Here is a 21,648-nt window from a genome sequence, read left to right as displayed (position 1 = left end):
CCTGCACACGCGCAGACTCCTGCCATCACTGGAGGGGCCGAATTCAAACCTGTGCTAATAGGTCTGAATCGTTTCCCAGATGCCAAACACATCGGAATGGGCCGATTTCACCCGATTTCTCAGCCCGATCCATCGGACAAGTGTATGGGGGCCATTAGGTGGAGATGGAACAAACCTATGAGCAAAGTCAACACCTATTCTGTTTCAAGGTCTGATACATCTTACCCACTGAATGGGGTGGAAGGAATGACTCTCCGAATCTACTGAGTAGTTATAAGAGGTGCTTTCTAGAATAATGTTAGAAGATTCTAGGTTCACATATTTAGTTTATATATACAGATGCTCTGCGTCGTCCCCTCACATCCGACACAAAAACTCAGCTATGGAAAGGAGGATTTGGGTAAGAAAGACATAGGATGTACAGTATACATATTCAACTACTTCACATCTCTGCAGAGATATAGGGCCAGATTCTCTAAGCTTCAAAAGTGATAAAATAGAGAGAGTGATAATAAGCCAGCCAATCAGCTCCTGCCTGACTTTTTTCAAACACAGCCTGTGACATGGCAGGTAGGAGCTGATTGGCTGGCTGTTTATCACTCTGGATTGTATCACTTTTGAAGCTTAGAGAATCTGGCCCATAGTATGGGTCATTGCACATCATAGATTATGGAATGTTGCTTCTACTTGTAGAATTATCCATTTATTCACGTTGTTTTGTCATTTCACACATTGTTTTGTTTGCCCGGGGAAATGGTGTAAAGAACTCTGGTGTAATTATGTCTTTTGACAGCTGTATGCAGCTTTGGGCAGTAAATAAATGAAGACATACTGTACAGTATGTATACAAGAGGTGTGAGGAAGAGAAAAGTGATCACCTTTCCAGTACCTCTACCTCAGCTATTTTATGTAGTGCTACAGTATAGAGCACTGGAGACATGCCACAGATAAAATATACATGTGTGTATGCACATAGAAGGATTTTGTACCCATTTCTTTAAAGGATGAGTTAGCATCATATGTGGTCCTGTTGCATACAATGGATCGTATGCAATCCCAGTCTTGGCTGCAGGATCTGATAGACTTGGGGCAGCCTGTGTGATCTGCAATTGTGATGCGATGTGCATGGGAACGCACCTTGCACCGCAATTGCAGGAAAAGGACATGTAATGTGACACTTTTCATGCGTTCTGTCTCAACAATTTGTCATTGGAGAAGAGGACGGGCCTATGTCCATGTAATCCATAGGTGAGTATGTATGATTGATTGTAGTATGGATTACAGTTGTATTTTTCTTAAGTGTATGTGTGTGTATCTTTTATTCCACTATTGGTCTTGTTGTAAAACTACAAGTACCAGCGGGCCCTTTAGTGCCCCATATGCTGGGACTTGTGGTTCAGCAAATCCCTGCATGCGGGAGAGGCTTGCTGGGACTTGTAGTTCCACAATAAAACACAACTAGTTTATTCTATTTTTACACAAAAAAATCAGCCCAGTGCCCACCATCCAGGGGTACTGGGGACAGCCCAGGTATGGGCTTCAGCACAAGCAGGGGTAATACCATGGAGGGGGGGGGGGTCTTTATTGGGTGGGTCTCCACTCCCTCAGCTTTAACCGGGGGAACTTGTATAAAATGTTTCCCATGACACTGCTGGCTGTTTGGGCCCAGTGCTGGGTGTCATAATACGGGGGACCCCTATTCATTTTATCCCCCTGTATTTTGGGAACCAGGACCGGCCCAAACAGCCAGCAGTGTCATGGGAAATTTTTTATACAAGTTCCCAGCTTTGTAAATCTGACATATTCTCCATTCGTATATTCGGGTCGTATTCGGCTGATCCCATTCATACCCGTTTGTACGGGGATCGGTTGTATATGGCCAGCTTAGTAAACTTCCCCTATGCAGTCTGACACTCCTGTGGACTGATAGTAGGACATCTGGCTCCAGGGCCTTCCTTGAGGATTATTATACCCCCGGTGCCAGAGAAACAGTGAAGGCGGCACTCAGACGCTGCAATGCATGTAAAAACTGTTTTTATTTAGTAAAGGTGTTTATTAAGTGACATTTCTGAGGAAGAATCTCCTGTCTCAGGACATACATATCAATGTAAATAAACACATTTAAATCTAAAATTTATACTTTCTGCAATAAATACACCCGCAGTCCCCGTGTACTCTACTTAGGGAGATACAAAAGATCTGTTAGTAAGCACATGTCCATTGCAAACAAAACAGACTTTAATAAGAAGTGCAAATCTTCTGCACAAACATTAAAAAGAAGCCGACATATGGGTGGACCCATACATTTCATGGGGCCTGATTAGGTATAGATTGTATATGCTAAACTGCTCACAGCAGCTTAGCATACTGTGGCCCTTATTCTGAATCGAGCGGTACGGCCCGCGTGCGGCCGTACCGCCGATGTTTTCAGTCTGCACATGCGCAGAGGTCAATCTGCGCATGTGCAGCCCAATTCGCCGCAGACGTAGTTCGTCCGCCGCAAAGGGGGCGTATAGGGGCGTGAGGGGCTTCATACCCTCATTTCCCTATGCATACGCCCCGCGTTTCATGGGCGTTCCCATGCAAACGCGGGGCGTATGCATGCTAATGAGGGTATGACGCCAGTGATGGGGGCGGAAAGCTGACGTCGCCGGATGTCAGTTCTCCGGCCCCATACAAGCTATCACACGGACGATTGTCCGTGTGGTCTCAGCTTGCGGGACCTGGTGGGGCGTGCGGCCCTGCCTTCGATGGTCGCCGACCATCGAATGCAGGGGGCAGCTCCCTCCATGGTGGAGGCGTACGCCCCACCATTTTCTTGCGGATCGCCAGCCGTCCGTGTACGGACGGCCGTGGCGATCCGTATCGTGGGCGGGGTTTGGTTTGTGCGGCTGGAGCACCGTGTGCGGCTCCGGCCGCACAGACCAGAATAAGGGCCTGTATGTGATTCTTAGCAGTGCAAATACAGGATCTGGTACCAGTGCAAATACTGGTCCCGCTCATTATATATGCACGAGTGGGACCAGTGCAGCGGCTCCCTACCCGCGTCCTCTGCCAGCTTGTGCTGCCTGTGTCCCCGGGAGCCCCCCCCCCCCCCCACACACACACATTCTGGCGCAGATAAGGAGGCTTCCATCTCCCTGCCTGCTGCCGTTCCCCCAGCTCCAGGGGTTAAAAATCTCCATCAGGAGCAGCGAGCCCCTGCGGCATTGAATAGGGTAACAGGGAGGGCTGGCAGCGAATGCTCCAGCCCTCCCAAATTTGGCGAATGTGCAGATAATCCTAAACAGGATTCGCTGCACATGGCGATAATGATCATTGAATACTGCACTTAGAGTAGTGGTCTTGCTGAGCCAGAGTGCCTGTAAGGTGCCGGTGTCTCCTTCCAGCATTTATCAGAATTGCTACATGGCCGGCCTGGACATGCCTAAAGAGGAGATGGATAAACATGGCCTTCGACAAATGCCTAATAGCCAAGTTTTGGAAGTGGACAGATCCACCATGCAGTTATTTCATATATATAGTTTCTCACCCTCATGGAAAAAAAATCACATACCACCTCCACGATAAACATATGACCTGTGACCAGGCTTCTTTAAAAAATAACTTGCTGAACCTGTGTACACCCCTGCAGGTTCTCCCCAAGACAGGCAGGACAGTAAGAGTGTTGGTGCCTGGGCTGACTAAACATAATAATTCTACATTTAGAATTTTGACATTTGGGGGGAAATTTACTAAGATGTGTATTCTACTTCATATGTGATGTTGCTATGGGCAACCAATCAAAATCTACTTATTTATTTAGCACCCTCTAGAAGATAGTAGACACAATCTGATTGGTTGCCCATAGCAACATCACATGTGAAGGTTTATTCCCATCTTAGTAAATTTCCCCCTTGGTATTCATCATGTAGTCTAAAGGTGGCCATACACTGCTGAGATGTATTGCACCAGTGTATGGCCAGCCAATCCCCCGCCAGTTGCCTGATCACATGCGGTTCTTTCACATGTGATGTATTGCGTGAGAACCCTGTCCCTCGCCACCAGGTGGGGGGTCCGAGCCAGACTCAGGTCCGATGCACATGGAACCACACATCGGACCCTAGGGGACAGCAAAGGCATCCGATTTGGGCCGATTTCTCAGCCCGATCCATCAGGAACGGGTGAAATTGGCCCAAATCGCTGTAGTGTATGGGGGTCCTTAAGAAGTAGCACAGCATAGCGCAGTCAGACATGGGGGCAATGTGTATTACTTTTCAGAATAAGGTTTTTAGGATATATCCAGAGCGCTGTCCATATACAGTTATTCTTCTTCATCCAGTGTTCTCCAAATCAATGAGCGTTTATGAGGAGGCAAAAGAAGGAAATCAATGTGTAGGATTGTTAAAGTACCACTAAATTGTTTTGATTTATTTTGAACAGGGGTCACATGGGATGTACCACACTCACAATAAAGTGTGTTATGGTGAAACTCATAAAGGTATCTTTGTTATGTAATCGATCTTCATAAAGGTATCTTTGTGATGTAATCGACCTTCATAAAGTTATCTTTGTGATGTAATCGACCTTCACCAAGTTCACCTATTTGTGAATGAAAGGATGACTCGTTAACTCACATAAAAAGGCAAGTCCAGATAGCCAGTCTGGCTATCTGGACTTGCCTTTTTATGGACTAGCCTTTGTTCAATTGGACACTCTTTTAAGGTATTGTTTTGGTGGACTCTGACTTTAGGGACCATTCCGGAAAGTTTCCTCTGTTTAGAGATCCCTGTTACATCATCCACTTACCCATTAAGTCGTGTTCCATTGTAATATTTGAGGTTGTTCCATTTTTACCATTTGTTTTTGTTTTTAAAAAAAAGAGTTTATTAAAAGTTTGGTACTTGTTTAGTTTTTACGGCGGCCGATATATCGGATGTGATATCGGCCGATCCAATGCGATTTTTTTTACCTGTTCATAACCCCACTATCCACTACGCATGGAGTCGATTTTATATAGTGTGGCGAGCACAGCGAGACACTGAGCCCGAAGCGTGGCGACCGTAGCGGATTACTGTGCTCGCCACACTATATAAAATCAACTCCATGCGTAGTGGATAGTGGGGTTATGAACAGGTAAAAAATTACATCGGATTGGCCGATATCGCATCCGATATATCGGCCGCCGTGAATCTAAACAAGTACCAAAAGTTTTTATCATCATTATGGATTGTGTGAAAAGAAGTTTCTCAAGCTAAAGAAACCAGATGTGCTTCAAATCTCATTGAAAACTGTGAGTTTTGGTACGCTCATTCAAAGAAACTGCTATATGTATTTCATCTATATTCTTTAAAGTGAGTTAAAACGTACGTGTCATCCTTTCATTCACTACTGGGTGAACTTGGTGAAAGTCAATTACATCACAAAGATACCTTTATGAAGATCGATTACATCACAACGATACCTTTATGAGATTCACTTCATTGTGAGTGTGGTACGTCCTATGTGACCCCTGTTCAAAATAAATCAAAACAATTTAGTGGTACTTTAACAATCCTACACATTGATTCCCTTCTTTTGCCTCCTCATAAACGCTCAATGATTTGGAGAAAATTGGATAAAGAAGAATAACTGGACAGCGCTCTGTATATATCCTAAAAACTTTATTCTGTACTGTTTCATTTACTTGTTTTATGGTTGAATAAGCTTTAAAGCATATTGGAGCTGCTTCTCCTCAATTTGCGCCTAAGTTACTCCATATATATATATATATATATATATATATATATATATATATATATATATATATATATATATATATATATTTGCTTTAATATGTAAGACTTGTCAAACAGCTAATGCTCTTCCTTCTGGGAGAGAGAAAGCTAGTGCTCATGTAGTACGTTGTGCATCCTGGCGGGCCCCACTGTGCATGTGCAAGCTAGGGATGCCCATTGTCCATTGACGTTTCAAGATCATCATAGGATGGATTTAGAAAGGTTTTGCCATCGATGGAAGAACAACAAATGGTTCCTCTATCGATGGTACAGAATAAGCAACATTTTTTTTTTGCATGTTCTGGAACCTAGAGCATAGCTCCGCCCCTGACACTCAGGAAGCCACACCCCCAGACTGTGATTGGCCCATGCGCCATTCACTGATAGAATAGGGATGACCGTTGATGGGTGAAACCATCTATGGTCTCTCATTATACAGTTGGTGACCATCAATGGTCACTTGTTTCAGCATTGATGGCAACCATTGATAGCTTGCTCACCAAAGGCCATCCCTAGACACGCACCGCTGGACAGATTGGATATAGCATTACATATATGCAGAGACCATAGGGATAAGTGATTTTGTCGTTGGTAACTGGTTTAATATATGTTGATGATCAATATATTCCTATAGATAAATAATTGAGAAATAACTGACATTTAGAAGTCTAGTGCCAGGTATTTGCAGGAGCAGAGTGTGGGTATGAGGGTGTGATGGAATCACTAGACATCTTTGTTGGAATAAGGAGCAATCTTGGATGTTAATTGGCTGGGATTGGGAGAGGGGATAAGAATGTACTGGTGGGGGCAGTTATCTTTTGTCATCCCCTAAGGAACATGCAACTGAGAATCCCTGCTGTGGTGGGTGTAATGTATTCACCGACACAGGTGCCTCAGGGGGATACCGATGGTATCCTGGTGTTTAGGATGCCGAGGGTCATAATACTGACCCCGGCATAATGATGGGGAAAATGCTGACAGGGGCCTGTAAGGCACCCTCACCCATTCTGCTACCTACCTAACCCTGATCCTCTCTTCTAGCAGCCTAACCCTAACTCCGGCACTCTGATGCATATACCTAACCATCACCGCCTCCCTGAGTCTAACCCTAACCCCACTTGTCGGTTTTCCAGTGTTGGGATCCTGATATATTCAGAGTATTCATGATGTCATTATCTGTATACTGAATGCCGACATCCTGACTGCCAGAGTGTTAACCGCATCCCGTCTCAGGCACCCTTTTTGTCTATGTTAGTGCCCGCTATCGCCCATGCATGTCAGACTTGGTACTTGTCTGCCTATACAGGGATAATAGAACAGTAACACTGAGAGTATTGCTGGCAGCATGCACTTGGTGCCCCCACTGTTGTCACCATGGCATCTATGCCAATCCCGGTCATCAAAGATAAATATACACCTATGAAAGGAGCGTGGGTCACAGGGTTGATGTGTTTCGGAGATGTGTGTGGGTATCGAACACAAGAACATACAGGGTTAATGGTGGCAGTTATTTGCTGAATAGCTGGGCAACCATTCCATCTCCTCCTACCATTGAGTGTATTGCCCTGGTGTGTGTTTTATGGGATGTGTGTTATGACACCATCTATAATTTATCAACAGTATTTAGAGAGATGGAAGCGACAGCAGCGCTGAGCAATGCTGTTTGTGAATCTAGGCTGAAAGCAGCATTAGAATGGAAAGTGCTGTATAACAATGTAACGGATCTTGCATGTACAATGAGAGCACATTCTGTGACACAGAAACAAAGGGAATGTCCTCCTGTGGGGTTGTTTGTTTGTAATCCAATTTTATTGAAAACTGCTCCCAGAGAGAACTGCAGCTGTAATGTAGGTCAGTATATGCCTGTTGACTTGATACGGATAAACAGGATTACATTAGTTGCCGTCTGGAAACTCTGGAAATGTTGATAGCAGAGAGGTCGTAGGAGGAGGAGTGAGAGGAATTATGTCACATCAGTCTACTGTTTAAAGACACAGGGCCTCCTTCAGGTTGTATCGTCACGGTGCACATAGTGACTCAAATGTTCCAAAAAAAGGAGCCAAACAATTCATTATAAACCACGTCCATGCATAGTTGGAAATAATGTGTAATATTGCATGTCGTGATGAATACAGAAACAAAATCCATAGCAGCAAAAGATATAGAGCAGATTTATTAAGCTTGGAGAAGAGATAAACTGGAGATAAAGCGGAGAAAAGGTAAAAGGAGATAAAGCACAGCCAATCAGCTGTGTTTGAAAAAGACAGTTGGGAGTTGATTGGCTGTGCTTTATCTCCTTTTACCTTTTCTCCGCTTTATCTCCAGTTTATCTCTCCTCCAAGCTTAATAAATCTGCCCCTTATGCGGGGTACACACCAGGACGACCCGCTCACGATGCACATTGTGAGCGGGTCGTCAGTGTCTCGTCCGACCCGCTCACGGTGACGCGGGGGGGCACGACCCGCTCACGATGTGCACCGTGAGCGGGTCCGATCCGATGGCGACCCGCACCCGGCTGTATGGTCGTCATTGAGATCCTACCTGCAGCAGGTAGGATCTCACTAACGACCGACCGACCCGCGGGACCGCGCATCGGATCGGTATCGGTCCACAGCAGGTCAGAAAAGGGCCCAATCAGCACACAATCTACATCCAATTGATCGGAATTGGATCGAGATTGTGGGGATCGGGCCCTAGTCGTCCTGGTGTGTACCCAGCATAAGACACAAAAGGCCGCACATCTCAGATAACATGAGATTTAGGCAGAGGGGTTCACGTCAGGTATTATCTCTCTTTACCCTCCCTCCCACTTCTCAGGTCCGGGGGCACTGTGTTCCTGGATGTGACCGAAGTGGATCAGCAGAGGCAGATGGGTAATGGAACTGTGGTGATTTGATGTAACAATGGGACATACACGGATGGTGAGAGCTGATACACGAGGGCACAGAATTGTCTGATACTCTGGAAGTGGCACGGAGTATAATGTGGTGGTCAAGGTGGCAGGAAGTGCTGCAAGGAACTATGGATTTTGCTGCGCCCGCCAGGCAGGTCACGGCCCTCGGCCAGAGTCTCCATTATTCAAGCTGTGGGTACCGAAGGTAAATTTTGCCAATGGTATATGTAAGTGTCCTTGGTACATGGAAGGTATCGATGGTACATGTATCGATGGTACATGGTGCAGATGAGTATCGGTCTGGTTATCACTGGTTGGTCTGGGCACCAATGGTACAAGGTAGTATCGGACTGGTCTCTGATGGTACTTGGCAATAACGGATTGGTCACTGATGGGCAGTATGGAAAATTATGGTTTAGAATAGTATTAGACGGTTATCGATCGTCAGTCTGGAACCGATGGTACAGGAAAATATTGGACTGGTGACCGATGGTACAGGATAATATCAGAGTCGATACTGATGGTACAGGTCAATATCGGACTTATTACCAATAGTCATTCGGGGAACCGATGGTACAGGATCATATTGGTCTGGTTACCAATGGTACAGGTTAATATTGGAATGGTTACCGATGGTCGGTTTGAGATGGTAAAGGCTGGTCTGTGCTGAGGTATCCTGGACTGGGCACAGAAACTAGCAGATGGAAGATGGAGATGCTAATGCTGAAGTTATTCTGGCAAAAGGGAAATACCCAGGAGCAAAAGCAGCAGTCCAGGTAGTTGGTAACACTGAAAGACAGCCTTGTAAGCACTCTCAGAAACAAGACAATTGTTCAAGACGTTGGAGGATTGTGGGAGGCCTGCTTATATCCCCCAAGGTGCCTGTTGATTGGCTGCTGCAGCAATATGAACAGAACCAGGAAGTGCTCTTACCTGGTTTTACCTGTGTCGTGTGATCACGCCTGGAGTCACTGGGGTTGCTGGATAGGTGAGCAGCTGTCAGCTGATCACAGGTGACATGGTGGCGTCCATATCCAGCAATGTTTGTAGAAAACGCCAGGCGACATGTTACCACATGAGAAGGTGACACAGGGACATGATGCAAAACAGTGCCAGTGGCCGATCTGCGTGAGCAGAGCACACCAGCGTGTCGGTAAGTGACACATGTAGGCTGCGCAATTACCACTGTTCACTGCGATTCCTGACACCGCTCTCAACAAATGTTACTTCATCCCATTCCTGCCTCCAAGATATTGGCTGTTTTGCTTCCTATCTCTGGAATAATCTACCTCTCCCTATCAGACTGTCCACCTCTCTTCAAAACTTTAAACGGGCTCTCAGGCCCACATTTACATTAAACCCATACAGTAGCTCTCATCCTAACCTGTTTATGCTCACATCTTCCCATCTGTGTGATCATTACCTGAGGGATAGCATCCTTGCAAGCATTCAAAGCCATTGTATCCACGCGATTGCCCAGTTGAAGGCTGACAATTTCAGGATGTGTTCATAGAATACATGGCAGCAGTTCTATTGCCGGAGTGAAATGTACCTTGCCTAGTAAGAACAGTGTTATTGGCAGTATGAACAGTGTAGGAGCCTGTTAGTGGCCAAAACATAGTGTAGGAGACTGCAATCGCTATAAGGACTATGTAGGAGGTTGTTAGTGTCTGTAAGGCAGGCATGTCCAAACTACAGCCCTCCAGCTGTTGTGAAACTACAAGTCCCATCATTCCTTGCCACAGTTTTGCTGTAAGGACAGTGTAGGAGGCTGTTAGCGGTAAATAGGACAGTGTAGGAGGCTGTTAGCGGTAAATAGGACAGTGTAGGAGGCTGTTAGTGTCTCTAAAGGCAGTGTAGAAGCCTGCGATGGCTATAAGGACTGTGTAGGAGTCTGTTAGTATCTGTAAGGACGGTTTAGAACCCTGTGATGGCTATAATGACTGTGTAGGAGTCTGTTAGTGGCCGTAGGAGAGAGTAGGAGGCTGTTAGTATCTGTAAGGACGGTGTAGAAGCCTGCGATGGCTATAAGGACTGTGTAGGAGTCTGTTAGTGGCCGTATTACAGTGTAGGAGGCTGTTAGTGTCTCTAAAGGCAGTGTAGAAGCCTGCGATGGCTATAAGGCTTGTGTAGGAGTCTGTTAGTATCTGTAAGGACGGTGTAGAACCCTGTGATGGCTATAATGACCGTGTAGGAGTCTGTTAGTGGCCGTAGGACAGAGTAGGAGGCTGTTAGTATCTGTAAGGACGGTGTAGAAGCCTACGATGGCTATAATGACTGTGTAGGAGTCTGTTAGTGGCCGTAGGACAGTGTAGGAGGCTGTTAGTATCTGTAAGGATGGTGTAGAAGCCTGCGATGGCTATAATGACTGTGTAGGAGTCTGTTAGTGGCTGTAAGGACAATGTAGAATTGAGATCCTTAAGGTCATACACACTGAGCGGCTTTCCTCCTGCCCGGCACTGTCAGCGCTATGCAAAGCCATCCACAGAGCCCCTCATGTGCTGGTAATACAAGCAGATGAACGGCTTTCCCAGTGATGATGCAGGAGCGCGCATCACCGATGAAAGCCGCTCAAACTTGGTGTTTTAAGCGGCCTTTACTGAATAACCCATGGTATTTTTTAGTGCATAATATGGGGTAAATTTGCAAGCTGCAGCAAGATACTGGTTATCTCTTATTACTATTTGTTTCTCTTTTGTATTTGCGGCAATTAAAGTAGATAGTGTCACTGTTTATTCTGTCTTCACTGTTATCCTAGAGCTGGGCATACATTAGAATGACCTTCATACGATGCAGATCGTATGCAGGTCATATGATCCATCGAACGAGCGATTGCAGGTGCTATAAAATACACATGATCTGCTTACGACTGCAAGCCATCCTGACTGATCATACGCGCAGCACGTATGATCATTTCAGAGACCTATCGAACCGCGGGACCGCGCATCGTACCAAAATACCTCACGATGTGCACACAATCGATCGCACAACCTTGTTGGGCATTTGTGCCTGATAACATTGTAAAAGTATGGCCAGCTTAAGGTCCCAGTGGACCCAACATTTCTGAATTTTACTGGTGGATCATTGTCAATACCAGTTTCGGTTTTATGTTTCTGTTTCTGTTCCATTACGTTGTGTCAGTGGATAGATATACTGTAAATGTATTTGATAATTGATTTTTTTTACATAGTTTTACCTAAAAGTTATATATATATGATTTTACAGATTTTGCTTGAGATTGTTTTATAATTGTGTGATTTATTGTTTTTATTTTAGATATTAAAATCTGACAGTTGATTTCAGTTGATTCTGTCTATACAGGTGCCACACGCCGAGATCTGCTTCATGCGTTTTGTACTTGATCGCATCGCATCTAGTTCAAAATGAAATGCGATCTAGTTTAAAAACTATGTGCTGCACATATTTTTTTGCACTTTGCGATGTGCTCGGGAGCATCGCATCGCAAAGCCAAAACGCACTGTGTGTGGTCACCTTAATTCAGAGAACTGATTATTTTATGGCTTATTTATCAAACTAATACTTGCAGAGTATCACAGCTATTTATGTAGACTGGAAAGCAGGTGACGGATCAGTAATACAGTATCGGTACTTGTTTCCTAGCACGGCCACACCGATTTGCATCGGGGTGGTCATGTCGGAAAAATCGCGTCAGTCACATCGCATGCGACCGACGCGATCGACCCGATTTTTTACATTGGATTCAATGAAAAATATTCCCTAGACCCCCAATTTTACACCCTCAACGCCACCCCACGATTGACGCCAACCCGAAGCGTGGCGAGCCCCCGAGGGGCGGCGGTGCGCGTCCTCCGACCTTTTCATACCCCTACTATCCACGTCGGCGTGGAGTTGAGAATATAAAGTGTGGCGAGCGCAGCGAGCCACCGAGCCCGAAGCGTGGCGAGCGCAGCGAGCCCCGCGAGGGGACGCGTATAACTTCACAGGTATACGTGTCCCCTTGCGGGGCTCGCTGCGCTCGCCACGCTTCGGGCTTGGTGGCTCGATGCGCTAGCCACACTTTCTATTCTCAACTCCACGCCGACGTGGATAGTAGGGGTATGAAAAGGTCGGAGGACGCGCACCGCCACCCTTCGCGGGCTCGCTGCGCTCGCCACGCTTCGGGTTGGCGTCAATCGTGGGGTGATGACGGGGCCATATACAATGTGAAATGGGTCATATTGGCCCATTTCACATTGTTTCCTATGTGAGATGGACTTAATCAAGTCCATCTCATCTTGTGCCATTATAATGGCACAAGACCGACACGATGCTCCCGATTTCAATGTTAAAAAATATTTTAACATTGAAGCCTATGGCAAAATCGCGTCGGTCGCGTCGGGGGCTATGTTAATGGCCGCGACCGACGCGATGCCCGCGATTTTGCCTTTGCCGGCAAAATGGACCTGATTTCAAAGGAAATCGGGTCCATCGCGGGCATCGTGTACCTTAACTTTAAGGTACACGATGCCCGCGATTGTGGCCGTGCTAGGAAACAAGTACCACAGTATCTGCTGCTTTCCAATCAGTAGCACTCTCATGCGCTACTGGGGCTGTTTCACAAGCTCCAGAAAAGTCCGGCTGCTCAGAGCATGTCACCAGTAGGCTGACACGATATGTCAGTGTTTATTTATTGATATTTATCCATTTTTATTATTTTGTTGGTGGATAGTATCACTTAACAACCATTTATAACCCTGATTTTTCAGCAGAGGGTACTTTGTGTTTTATTCCCACCCTTTATTATGCCCCATTTCTGCATTATCCCCACACGGTTCCTGCATTTTGCTGTTTTCAGATATGCAAACAGGGCACATTTTTTGTTTTATTTGGACATTCTTTTCCACTTCAATATCCGTTCTGCATGAGTGTTTTTATTGAGTGTATTTGCTCAAGGCTCTATGGAGCTTGCTCACTGAGGCAGAATTAAGCTTATCCAATCAGAGGAAGTCTGCTGAGAGGAAGAGATGCTGTGACATATATGTGAGCTGACAGGCCGCTGGTCACTGAAAACAGGGACACTATCACACAGGGATCGGTTAGCAAGGCTGCTAATTAAGAGTATGAAGATATAAGCATCACTGCTCACAATCTAGATACCTGTGTGTTAAACCGTGTACACACGGGTGATTGTTCTAAGCTATTTTGACTACATCATCAAAACAGCTTAGAATATTTCTCTGATTCGCCTCATGCGCACCTCACCTCATGTGCACACAGCGCAGGCGTTAGCGATGTGCTGCCCCACAACGTCTCTATCGAATGGCCAAACAGACACTGCAGGCATATTTTGACTAGACACTGCAGTGTCTATTCAGCTGTACACACGGGCTGCTGCTGGGGATGGCACACTGTGCCAGGATTACACCCATTATGCATTGTCACACACTGGTATGTCCGTTACATATACCACACACCGTAATGCCTATTACACATTATGCCACACACCGCAATGCCTATTACACATTATGCCACACACCGCAATGCCTATTACACATTATGCCACACACCATAATGCCCATTACACATTTTGCCACACAGCATAATACCTATTACATATTATGCCAAATAAGTGCTGCTTACCTGCAAGCTCGTTGCCAAGGGTTACATGCTTGTTGCCACAGGGGGTTTCAAGTTGGTTGCCCAGGGGGTATTGTATGCTTCTTTTTCAGGGGTTATTGCATGCTTGTTGCCAAGGGATTATTGCATGCTCATTGTCCAGGGGGGTATTTCATGCTTCTTTTTCAGTGGTTATTGCATGCTTGTTGCCAAGGGATTATTGCTTGCTCATTGTCCAGGGGGGAATTTCATGCTTTTCACCCAGGGGGTATTGCATGCTCGTTGCCCAGGGGATATTGCATGATTATTACCCAGGGGGAGTTACATGCTCGTTTCCCAATGAGCTGAAAAAGCTGTCATCACAGTGGGGGTCAGTAGGCGACTAGAAGAGCTGGTACTCTGCTCTGAGTTAAGCAGCGTGCCAGCTCTTCCAGCTGCATCCCATCCCCCACCGCGCTGAGAGTGGCGAGTCAGCTCTTCCTGCTGCATCCCGTTCCGGTGGCTGAAGGGCGCACAGTAAAAGCAATTTAAAGGGAAGAGTGGCTTTAAAAGTAAAAAAAATTGGCAGGGCACAGCGCCCTTGAAAACAAAGCTTGGGTGAACACTAGGAATCTCTATGTATAGGCAGTGGGGACAGCAAACTAAATGTAAGGACTTCTCGGATCTGAGTACTATAGGTCCCTGTTGGACTGTGCCACTCAAAACTAGTGGTAGGATGGTGCCGTGCATGCACAGTGGCAATGTTGTTGAAGGGCCAAATGCCTCAGTGGACATTTCCAACAGTCTTTTTGCTATATTGCCTGCTTATTGTCTAGTGGTAGCAAACCCCTGTCATATTACCATATCATTGACTGAGAGACAGATAAGGGGGTCATATTATAAATTGATTGCATTATCATTCCAGTGCGACTGGCAAAACCCCGTTTTGCTTTAGTAATGAGCCCATGTGAAACCGTTATTGGGTATAAAGTGCATTCACAGTGATAAGGTGTGAATGAATCCTCACTATGGGGTTAATGTCTGAAGTTTGGAGAAGTGGTGTCTATACCCATAAAGAGCATTATGTGCAAGGTGATAATGCTCCAGCCAATCAGCTCCAATATGTAAATTGAGAGTTAGGAGCTGATTGGCTGGAGCATTATCACCTTGCACATAACATTCTTCATGGGGATAAATACCACTTCCCCAAGCGTCATACATTTACCCTGAAGGAGCCTACAGCTGGCCACACACACACACACACATGCCTATAGCAGACATGTTATGGCCACATAGACCTTGCAGTTTTCGGCCCAGTCCAGCGTTTATCAGAAGATTGGTATGATAATCACATAGTTGCAACCGATTGCCGATGATCGGGCCCTTGGGCTATGCTGACTGAATACATGTCAGAGTGATCTGATATCTCATTCTTTACAATCACAATATCTGATGGGTTTCGGGTGGCTTGATGTGCATTACTGAACCCAAAATCAAAGTGGAGAAATTGACTTGACTTTTCAGGCCCCTCTTTGGGCCTGATGCAGCCTCTTTCTCCCCAAAGTACACGAGAAACTAAACATGCAAGGGGAGGAGTCTCCAGAAACTTATTGGGAGGGTCATCCCTAAGGATCTTCCCCATAACCATCAAAAGACGGCAAAATGTAAGAAGGTGTTAGTTTAGATGGAAGGTAATCATTTGTGTTACAGTATTCCATAGAGTATGCAGTCACTATGTCTGCGGTTAATATTTCAATATCTGCAAAATGTCAACAGTGGCAGTCTGCGGACATCAGAAATATCGACATTGTTAGAATGTTGACATTTGCAGAAGGGTTAAGGTTAATGTTAGGAGAAGAAAACCTGCATGCTGAGTGTGTTATGCTGAAATTGTGTTGTATCTGTGTCTCAGAGGAGGGGGCGGAGCTAAAACGGCACAATCGTGTCATTTTAGCCCCGCCCCCTCCACGGAGATCCGTGAATTCCCTGCTTTACCAGCATGGGGGCGGGGCTTAGTGATGTCACTCATAAGCCCCGCCCCCTGAGCGGCTGCTGAAACTCTCCTCTCCGGGCTCCTCCCGGAGAGGAGAATCTTAAAGTCGGCAACCCTGGAATAATGTTAGAATTGCAGTTGTTGTTTTAACTTGATATTGCAAACTTTAGAAAACTTCTGACACCAGACATAATGTATAGATACTGGATGTACTGTAAGTTATTTTACTCCATAACCTTCCCTTGTGGTCAGTTACACCCCCCCACCTGCCTGGTAAGCGGTCACTAGGTCTACAGCAGACATGTCCAAACTGTGGCCCTCCAGCTGTTGTGAAACTGCACATCCCAGCATGCCTTGTCATAGTTTTAGCATTACCTAATAACAAAACTGTGGCAAGGCATGATGGGACTTGTAGTTTCACAACTGCTGGAGGGCCATACTTTACCATCCACGTGTACTCTGATTGGGAACAGTGTGCCCCGGTCCGAAGCATGGAGAGCGAAACACGCCACATGAGGGTACACAGTACACTCATTTGGGGTCCACGTGACAGAATGTACAAATTGTCAAAAAAAACAACTGATTCAGCCCTGATTGCTAGGCTGCATATGTCCGCAGCCTAGCGAACAGTAAACACCACCCTGCCGTTCCACTGATTGCCCGACCCCCCCCTCCGCACTAGTCACCTAACTAGCATGTGAGGCGATGTGTATGCTAGCACATTCCCTTGCATGCGACCGAAAGGTGTTGAAAATATTCGATGGTCGGTCTTCATCAAATCATTTCTCCCGCCTTCTCTAAGAAAACCAGCTTGGACTGACTTTTGTCGCGCCCGCAATATGCCAAATTGGGGGTGGGCGCTGACATAATTAATTTCTTCCTGGTGGTGTCCCCTCTTATTTGTTCTTTGTTACCACCCTCCCGTATCACTTTATTCTTTCCCTTCTCCTGCACCTTGTCTGGGAAGTAAAAGAGTTTTCCCCTGTAAGCTGAATACCTGTCCTACCATTGGGAGGTGGCAGTCCGCTGTTTCGCATCCTGTTCTAGACACAGAGGTAAAGGCAACACTGCTGTAATACAATGCTCATCTCTGAATCTGGCTTGCAGGAATGGCCTTTCCGGTTGATATCCTCGGCAGCTGCAGCCATGATGAGCTGGAGAGTCTGTCAGAAGATTATTTGTCTTACCTGCGATGTGCTGATCCTGACAACCTGGAATATTTCTCCTTACGGGATGGAAGAGAGGTACAGTATAATTCACTAACTCCCATAGCAGGTTCTAAATAGATTACCTTTACTACAGCATATACAGTAAAACATTCTTCACCCCAGGGATTATGGTGTGTGATATGCCAATGGATACATACAGCAAATATAACTACTATCAACATACTGTATCGAAATCAATATTATGTCAGTAGTATAGATCCTGTAGAGAATGGCTAATAGAAATGCATTCTAGATTTTTTCACATTAGTTGCACGCGAATCTCATTAACTGGAATAGGTATCACAGCTTTAGTGGTTATTTAAATAAAGGAATATTATTTATTAGATATATTCGGTACTTGTTTCCTAGCACAGCGCCCACGATATTCAGTCGCGTGGCATTTTTTTCATCGCATTGCATGCCATATGGCCGTATGCGATGTGATTTTAAATTGTATAAGCACCCTAATGGGTGCTTACAATGTTAAATGCACCCCCACGCCACCCCCACTATGAATGTCAACCTGAAGCATGGTGAGCGTAGTGAGCCCGCGAGGGGCGGCGGTACGCGTCCTCCGACCTTTTCATACCCCCACTAGGTGACTTTATATAGTGTGGCGAGCGCAGCGAGGGGCCGCATATTACTTTACATGTATTCCGCGGGGCTCGTTACGCTCGCCACGATTCGGGCTCGGTGGCTCGCTGCGCTCGCCACACTATCTAAATTCAACTCCACGCCGACGTGGATGGTGGGGGTATGAAAAGGTCAGAGGACGCGTACCGCCGCCCCTCACCACGCTTCGGGTTGACATTCATAGTGGGGGTGGCGTGGGGGTGCATTTAACTTTGTAAGCACCCATTAGGGTGCTTATACAATTTAAACTCCCATCGCATTGTATGGCATTGTATGCCATATACAATGGTATACAATTTTATATTGTCGCATCGCATACCATTGTATGGCTTATGGTATGCGATGCGATGGGCGCCGTGCTCGGAAACAAGTACCATATATTCTACTGGCATTTCATATGAACTCTCTGCTTCAGCTGTTTTGGTGTTTATTTTATAAAGGTGAATTATCACAATTTTTTTTAATAAATGTGAGTTTTACAACTGCTATGTTACACTGTTTTCCAGGAAAACAGTGTAACTTTCCATTTCGTGACATTTAATATAATGCGATTTTTTCGCACTTTTTAAATCGCCCATTATCGCACTTTTTAAAAAAAATTGCAGCGAATTCGCATATTTAATGCGGTGTGTATTCCCGAGAAAGAAGTGCGATTAAGTGCAATAATGTGCGATTTTTAGGCATGAAAATGTGCGAATTTAAAAATAAAAATGGTGTGGAGTCCCCCCTCCTCAGCATAACCAGCCCCGGGCTCATTGAGCCGGACCTGGTTCCAAAAATATGGGGGGAAAAAGCATAGGGGTTCCCCCGTATTTCTGAAACCATCCCCGGACTCCAACAGGCCGTGGTGTCATGCCACAGCCGGGGGACACTTTTTACATAAGGTCCCCCGGCCATACCATGAGCACCGTGGCTGGTTAGCCTTGGACGGGGTACCTGGAGGAGTGGCTGTAGAAATGATATGGGTAGATAATGTCAGTAACAGTTCACATTGTAAAGTATAATATGTTAGATGGCTGTAATGTTACTAAAATGTAATGCTTGACACTTTTTTCTCTATCACATTGTAATGGACTTTTTTGTTGTAGGTGCCAATTAGCCTTACAACAGTAGGATATGTTCCACTGTATGGCGGGGATCAGACACACAAAGTCCTGGCACTCTTTGCAGCAGAAGATACACTCACAGGTATGATGTGAAATTCTTGTGCAGTAGTAAATATAAGAAAACATGTATCCAATATTTGATTTTCCAGTATTGTTTATTTCAGGGGTTCCCAACCTCAACTCTTAAGTTTTCCCAACAGGACATGTTTTAAGGATCTGTGGAAGCAGGTGGGATAATTACTGACCCAGCAAAATAGATGAACTTGCCTGTGCATGGTTAAAGTCATCCACAAAACATCTCTTGGTGGCACTTGACGTTGGAGTTGAGAACCACTGGTCTATTTTATTGACTGTGGACCAATTAAATGGGCGGATGCTATGATGACGTTTTGCAATTGATCGAGCTATGCGTCTCACAGTGTTTACCTTAACCCTGATTGACAGTCAGGCTCCCGTCAGGGATGTTGGCAGGGGAGTGGTGGCAAAAATATGCGGCATGTTATGGGCATTTTTGGGGGGTGTCGCTGGCAGTGTCTGTGAATACATATGCATACAGAAGTGGTTCCCAAGGACTACCAACAGTGCTGGTTTTCCAGGTCTCCTCACAAAATGACAAGTGAAATAATACATAGTAACTGTCACAACACTCTAGTATGTTTGGTGTTTACCCGATTTTTGATTGCCTGCTAGTTCAGCTCTACCTTGCTCTGCTCCATGCTGTCAGTCAGTCTTGTGTTATCTTAGCATTGCAGATTGATTGCAGCACCTGAGTGAGACATGGTCAGCTCTCACTGATTGAGGCACCTGTGAGACTCCAGTAATTAGCTCCCTATATAAATCAGTCTCTTGACAGTCAATCCCTGCCAGAGTATAGGTTCACACCAGCTCCAGCGGTTTTTGTGTCTTATCCTGTGATTCCTGATTACCTGTGATTGACCTCTCCTGCTTGATCCTTCGGTATCTGACCTGTGTTATCCAGTGTATGACCTCAACTTGCCTAGTGACCATCCTTGAGCTTCATCCTAGTGTACTCTGAACTGTGCTTTCCTATGTATAACCCGGCCTGACTTTGGACTCCCTTTGCCTTATCCTTTGATACCTGCTTTGTCCATTCTGATCTCGACCCGGCTAGACGACTATGAAACTGTCCCAGTATATACCAGCTCAAGAAAGGGAACCTGACCAAGGGGCCGAGACTGGCGTGTCGGGTGCCGCAAAAGCCCAAATCCCGCTTGGAGGGGTCACTGGCAGAAACCCCCCGGCACGGTAAGACCCAGCGCCTTTGTGTCAGGTCACGCCAGTCCATGAGTTGGTAGGCTTAGTTATTGTGACAGTAACATTGTTTGTGAGGTTGTTGTTCTACTTGCTGCAAAATCACAGTCCATGAGATAAATTTGCTAAAGGGCTTGTTTTGTTGGTGATTTAAACCAGCTGTCCATTGCTAGTGATTTTTACCTGTTCCAGGTGTCCCCATGGAAATGCTGGGCATTCCCATGGAAATGCGGGCAGGACAAGGTGTGCCAGGGGTGGGCGGCTGACATCATATGACGATAGATAGAGGCAACCCTGAATTTTGCTCAGTTCAGAGAACAACGGCAATCAGTGCATCGGTGTGAGTTGCACTGAGCATATGTTTTCGCTTTTCTATAGTTGATCTAGGTATTTGACCTCAGCAGCAGGTTTGTTGGACATTGTTTCACAACACAATTACAAGACAACTTATTCTATCACTTGTATTTTAAATGTAGCGGAACATATCATTTATAGCATCATACCTACAGAAGAATTAATAGCCACAAAATATGTCACTGTACAGAACGAGGTTCCATTAGCTCAGTGTATTATACTTGTTTTGCAGCTGTGGCACTGTATCTTGGTCATCAGTGGTGGACAATTGAAGACACTGTGAGGACTTCAAACTCCTCCCGGGAGGGACTCCAGCAGGTAATAACTATGACAAGTGATACAGATCTCCATCTAAAGTTCTCTTTCCAATGGTGCTGAAACACTTATCTCACCCTGCACTGAGGATAAACCACTGTGGCTGCCTGTATGTGACACTTACCTGTAAACTGAACTGGTGGAAGCCACCTTTCCAGTGATATTTAGGGATAGATGGCTCCACACAGCTAGCAAACACTCTTGGGCAGTATTCAATGCTCCCGATTCACCGTTTTTTTCAGCGAATCGGGCTGTTTTTTCTATTTGCGGTGAATCTTTTTCACAGAAAATCTGATTCACCTTATTCAATGTTCACTGTTCGCTGAAAGAGAACAGTGAATGCCGACCAGTTCTCCGTTTCATGCCTGCTGCAAATCGCTGTTGTTTTTCAATGTGATGTGCTGTGATTCACCATGAGTGTATTCAATGCTTGGATGACGAATTGCTTTCAATGTGATTTTCACCGTGTCTAACCGTTTAGCAATCGCCATCTTTTTAAGGTGAACTGGAAAGTAATCTTTTAAAATAAAGGTTTTTTTGGGGTTTTTTTTGGTGTCAAAAA

General features: G+C 45.5%; 1 protein-coding gene across 2 annotated transcripts in view; it reads left to right on the top strand.

Annotated features, from left to right (window-relative positions):
- The window catches only part of FAM169A (family with sequence similarity 169 member A), a 69,040-nt gene that overhangs the window by 8,384 nt on the left and 39,008 nt on the right, over positions 1-21,648 (top strand). For both annotated transcript variants that reach the window (XM_083151917.1, XM_083151916.1), the window contains exons 2-4: positions 17,306-17,442; positions 19,128-19,227; positions 21,004-21,089. In XM_083151917.1, the coding sequence (XP_083008043.1) occupies positions 17,308-17,442; positions 19,128-19,227; positions 21,004-21,089 (321 nt within the window). In that variant the 5' untranslated portion in view covers positions 17,306-17,307. The remainder of the gene's footprint in view (positions 1-17,305; positions 17,443-19,127; positions 19,228-21,003; positions 21,090-21,648) is intronic.

The sequence above is a fragment of the Crinia signifera genome, chromosome 1 (genome assembly GCF_055691185.1).
Source record: "Crinia signifera chromosome 1, ASM5569118v1, whole genome shotgun sequence".
Lineage (NCBI taxonomy): Eukaryota > Metazoa > Chordata > Amphibia > Anura > Myobatrachidae > Crinia > Crinia signifera.
Note: the sequence above shows the minus strand (reverse complement) of the source record. Positions and strands in the feature narration are given on the sequence as shown.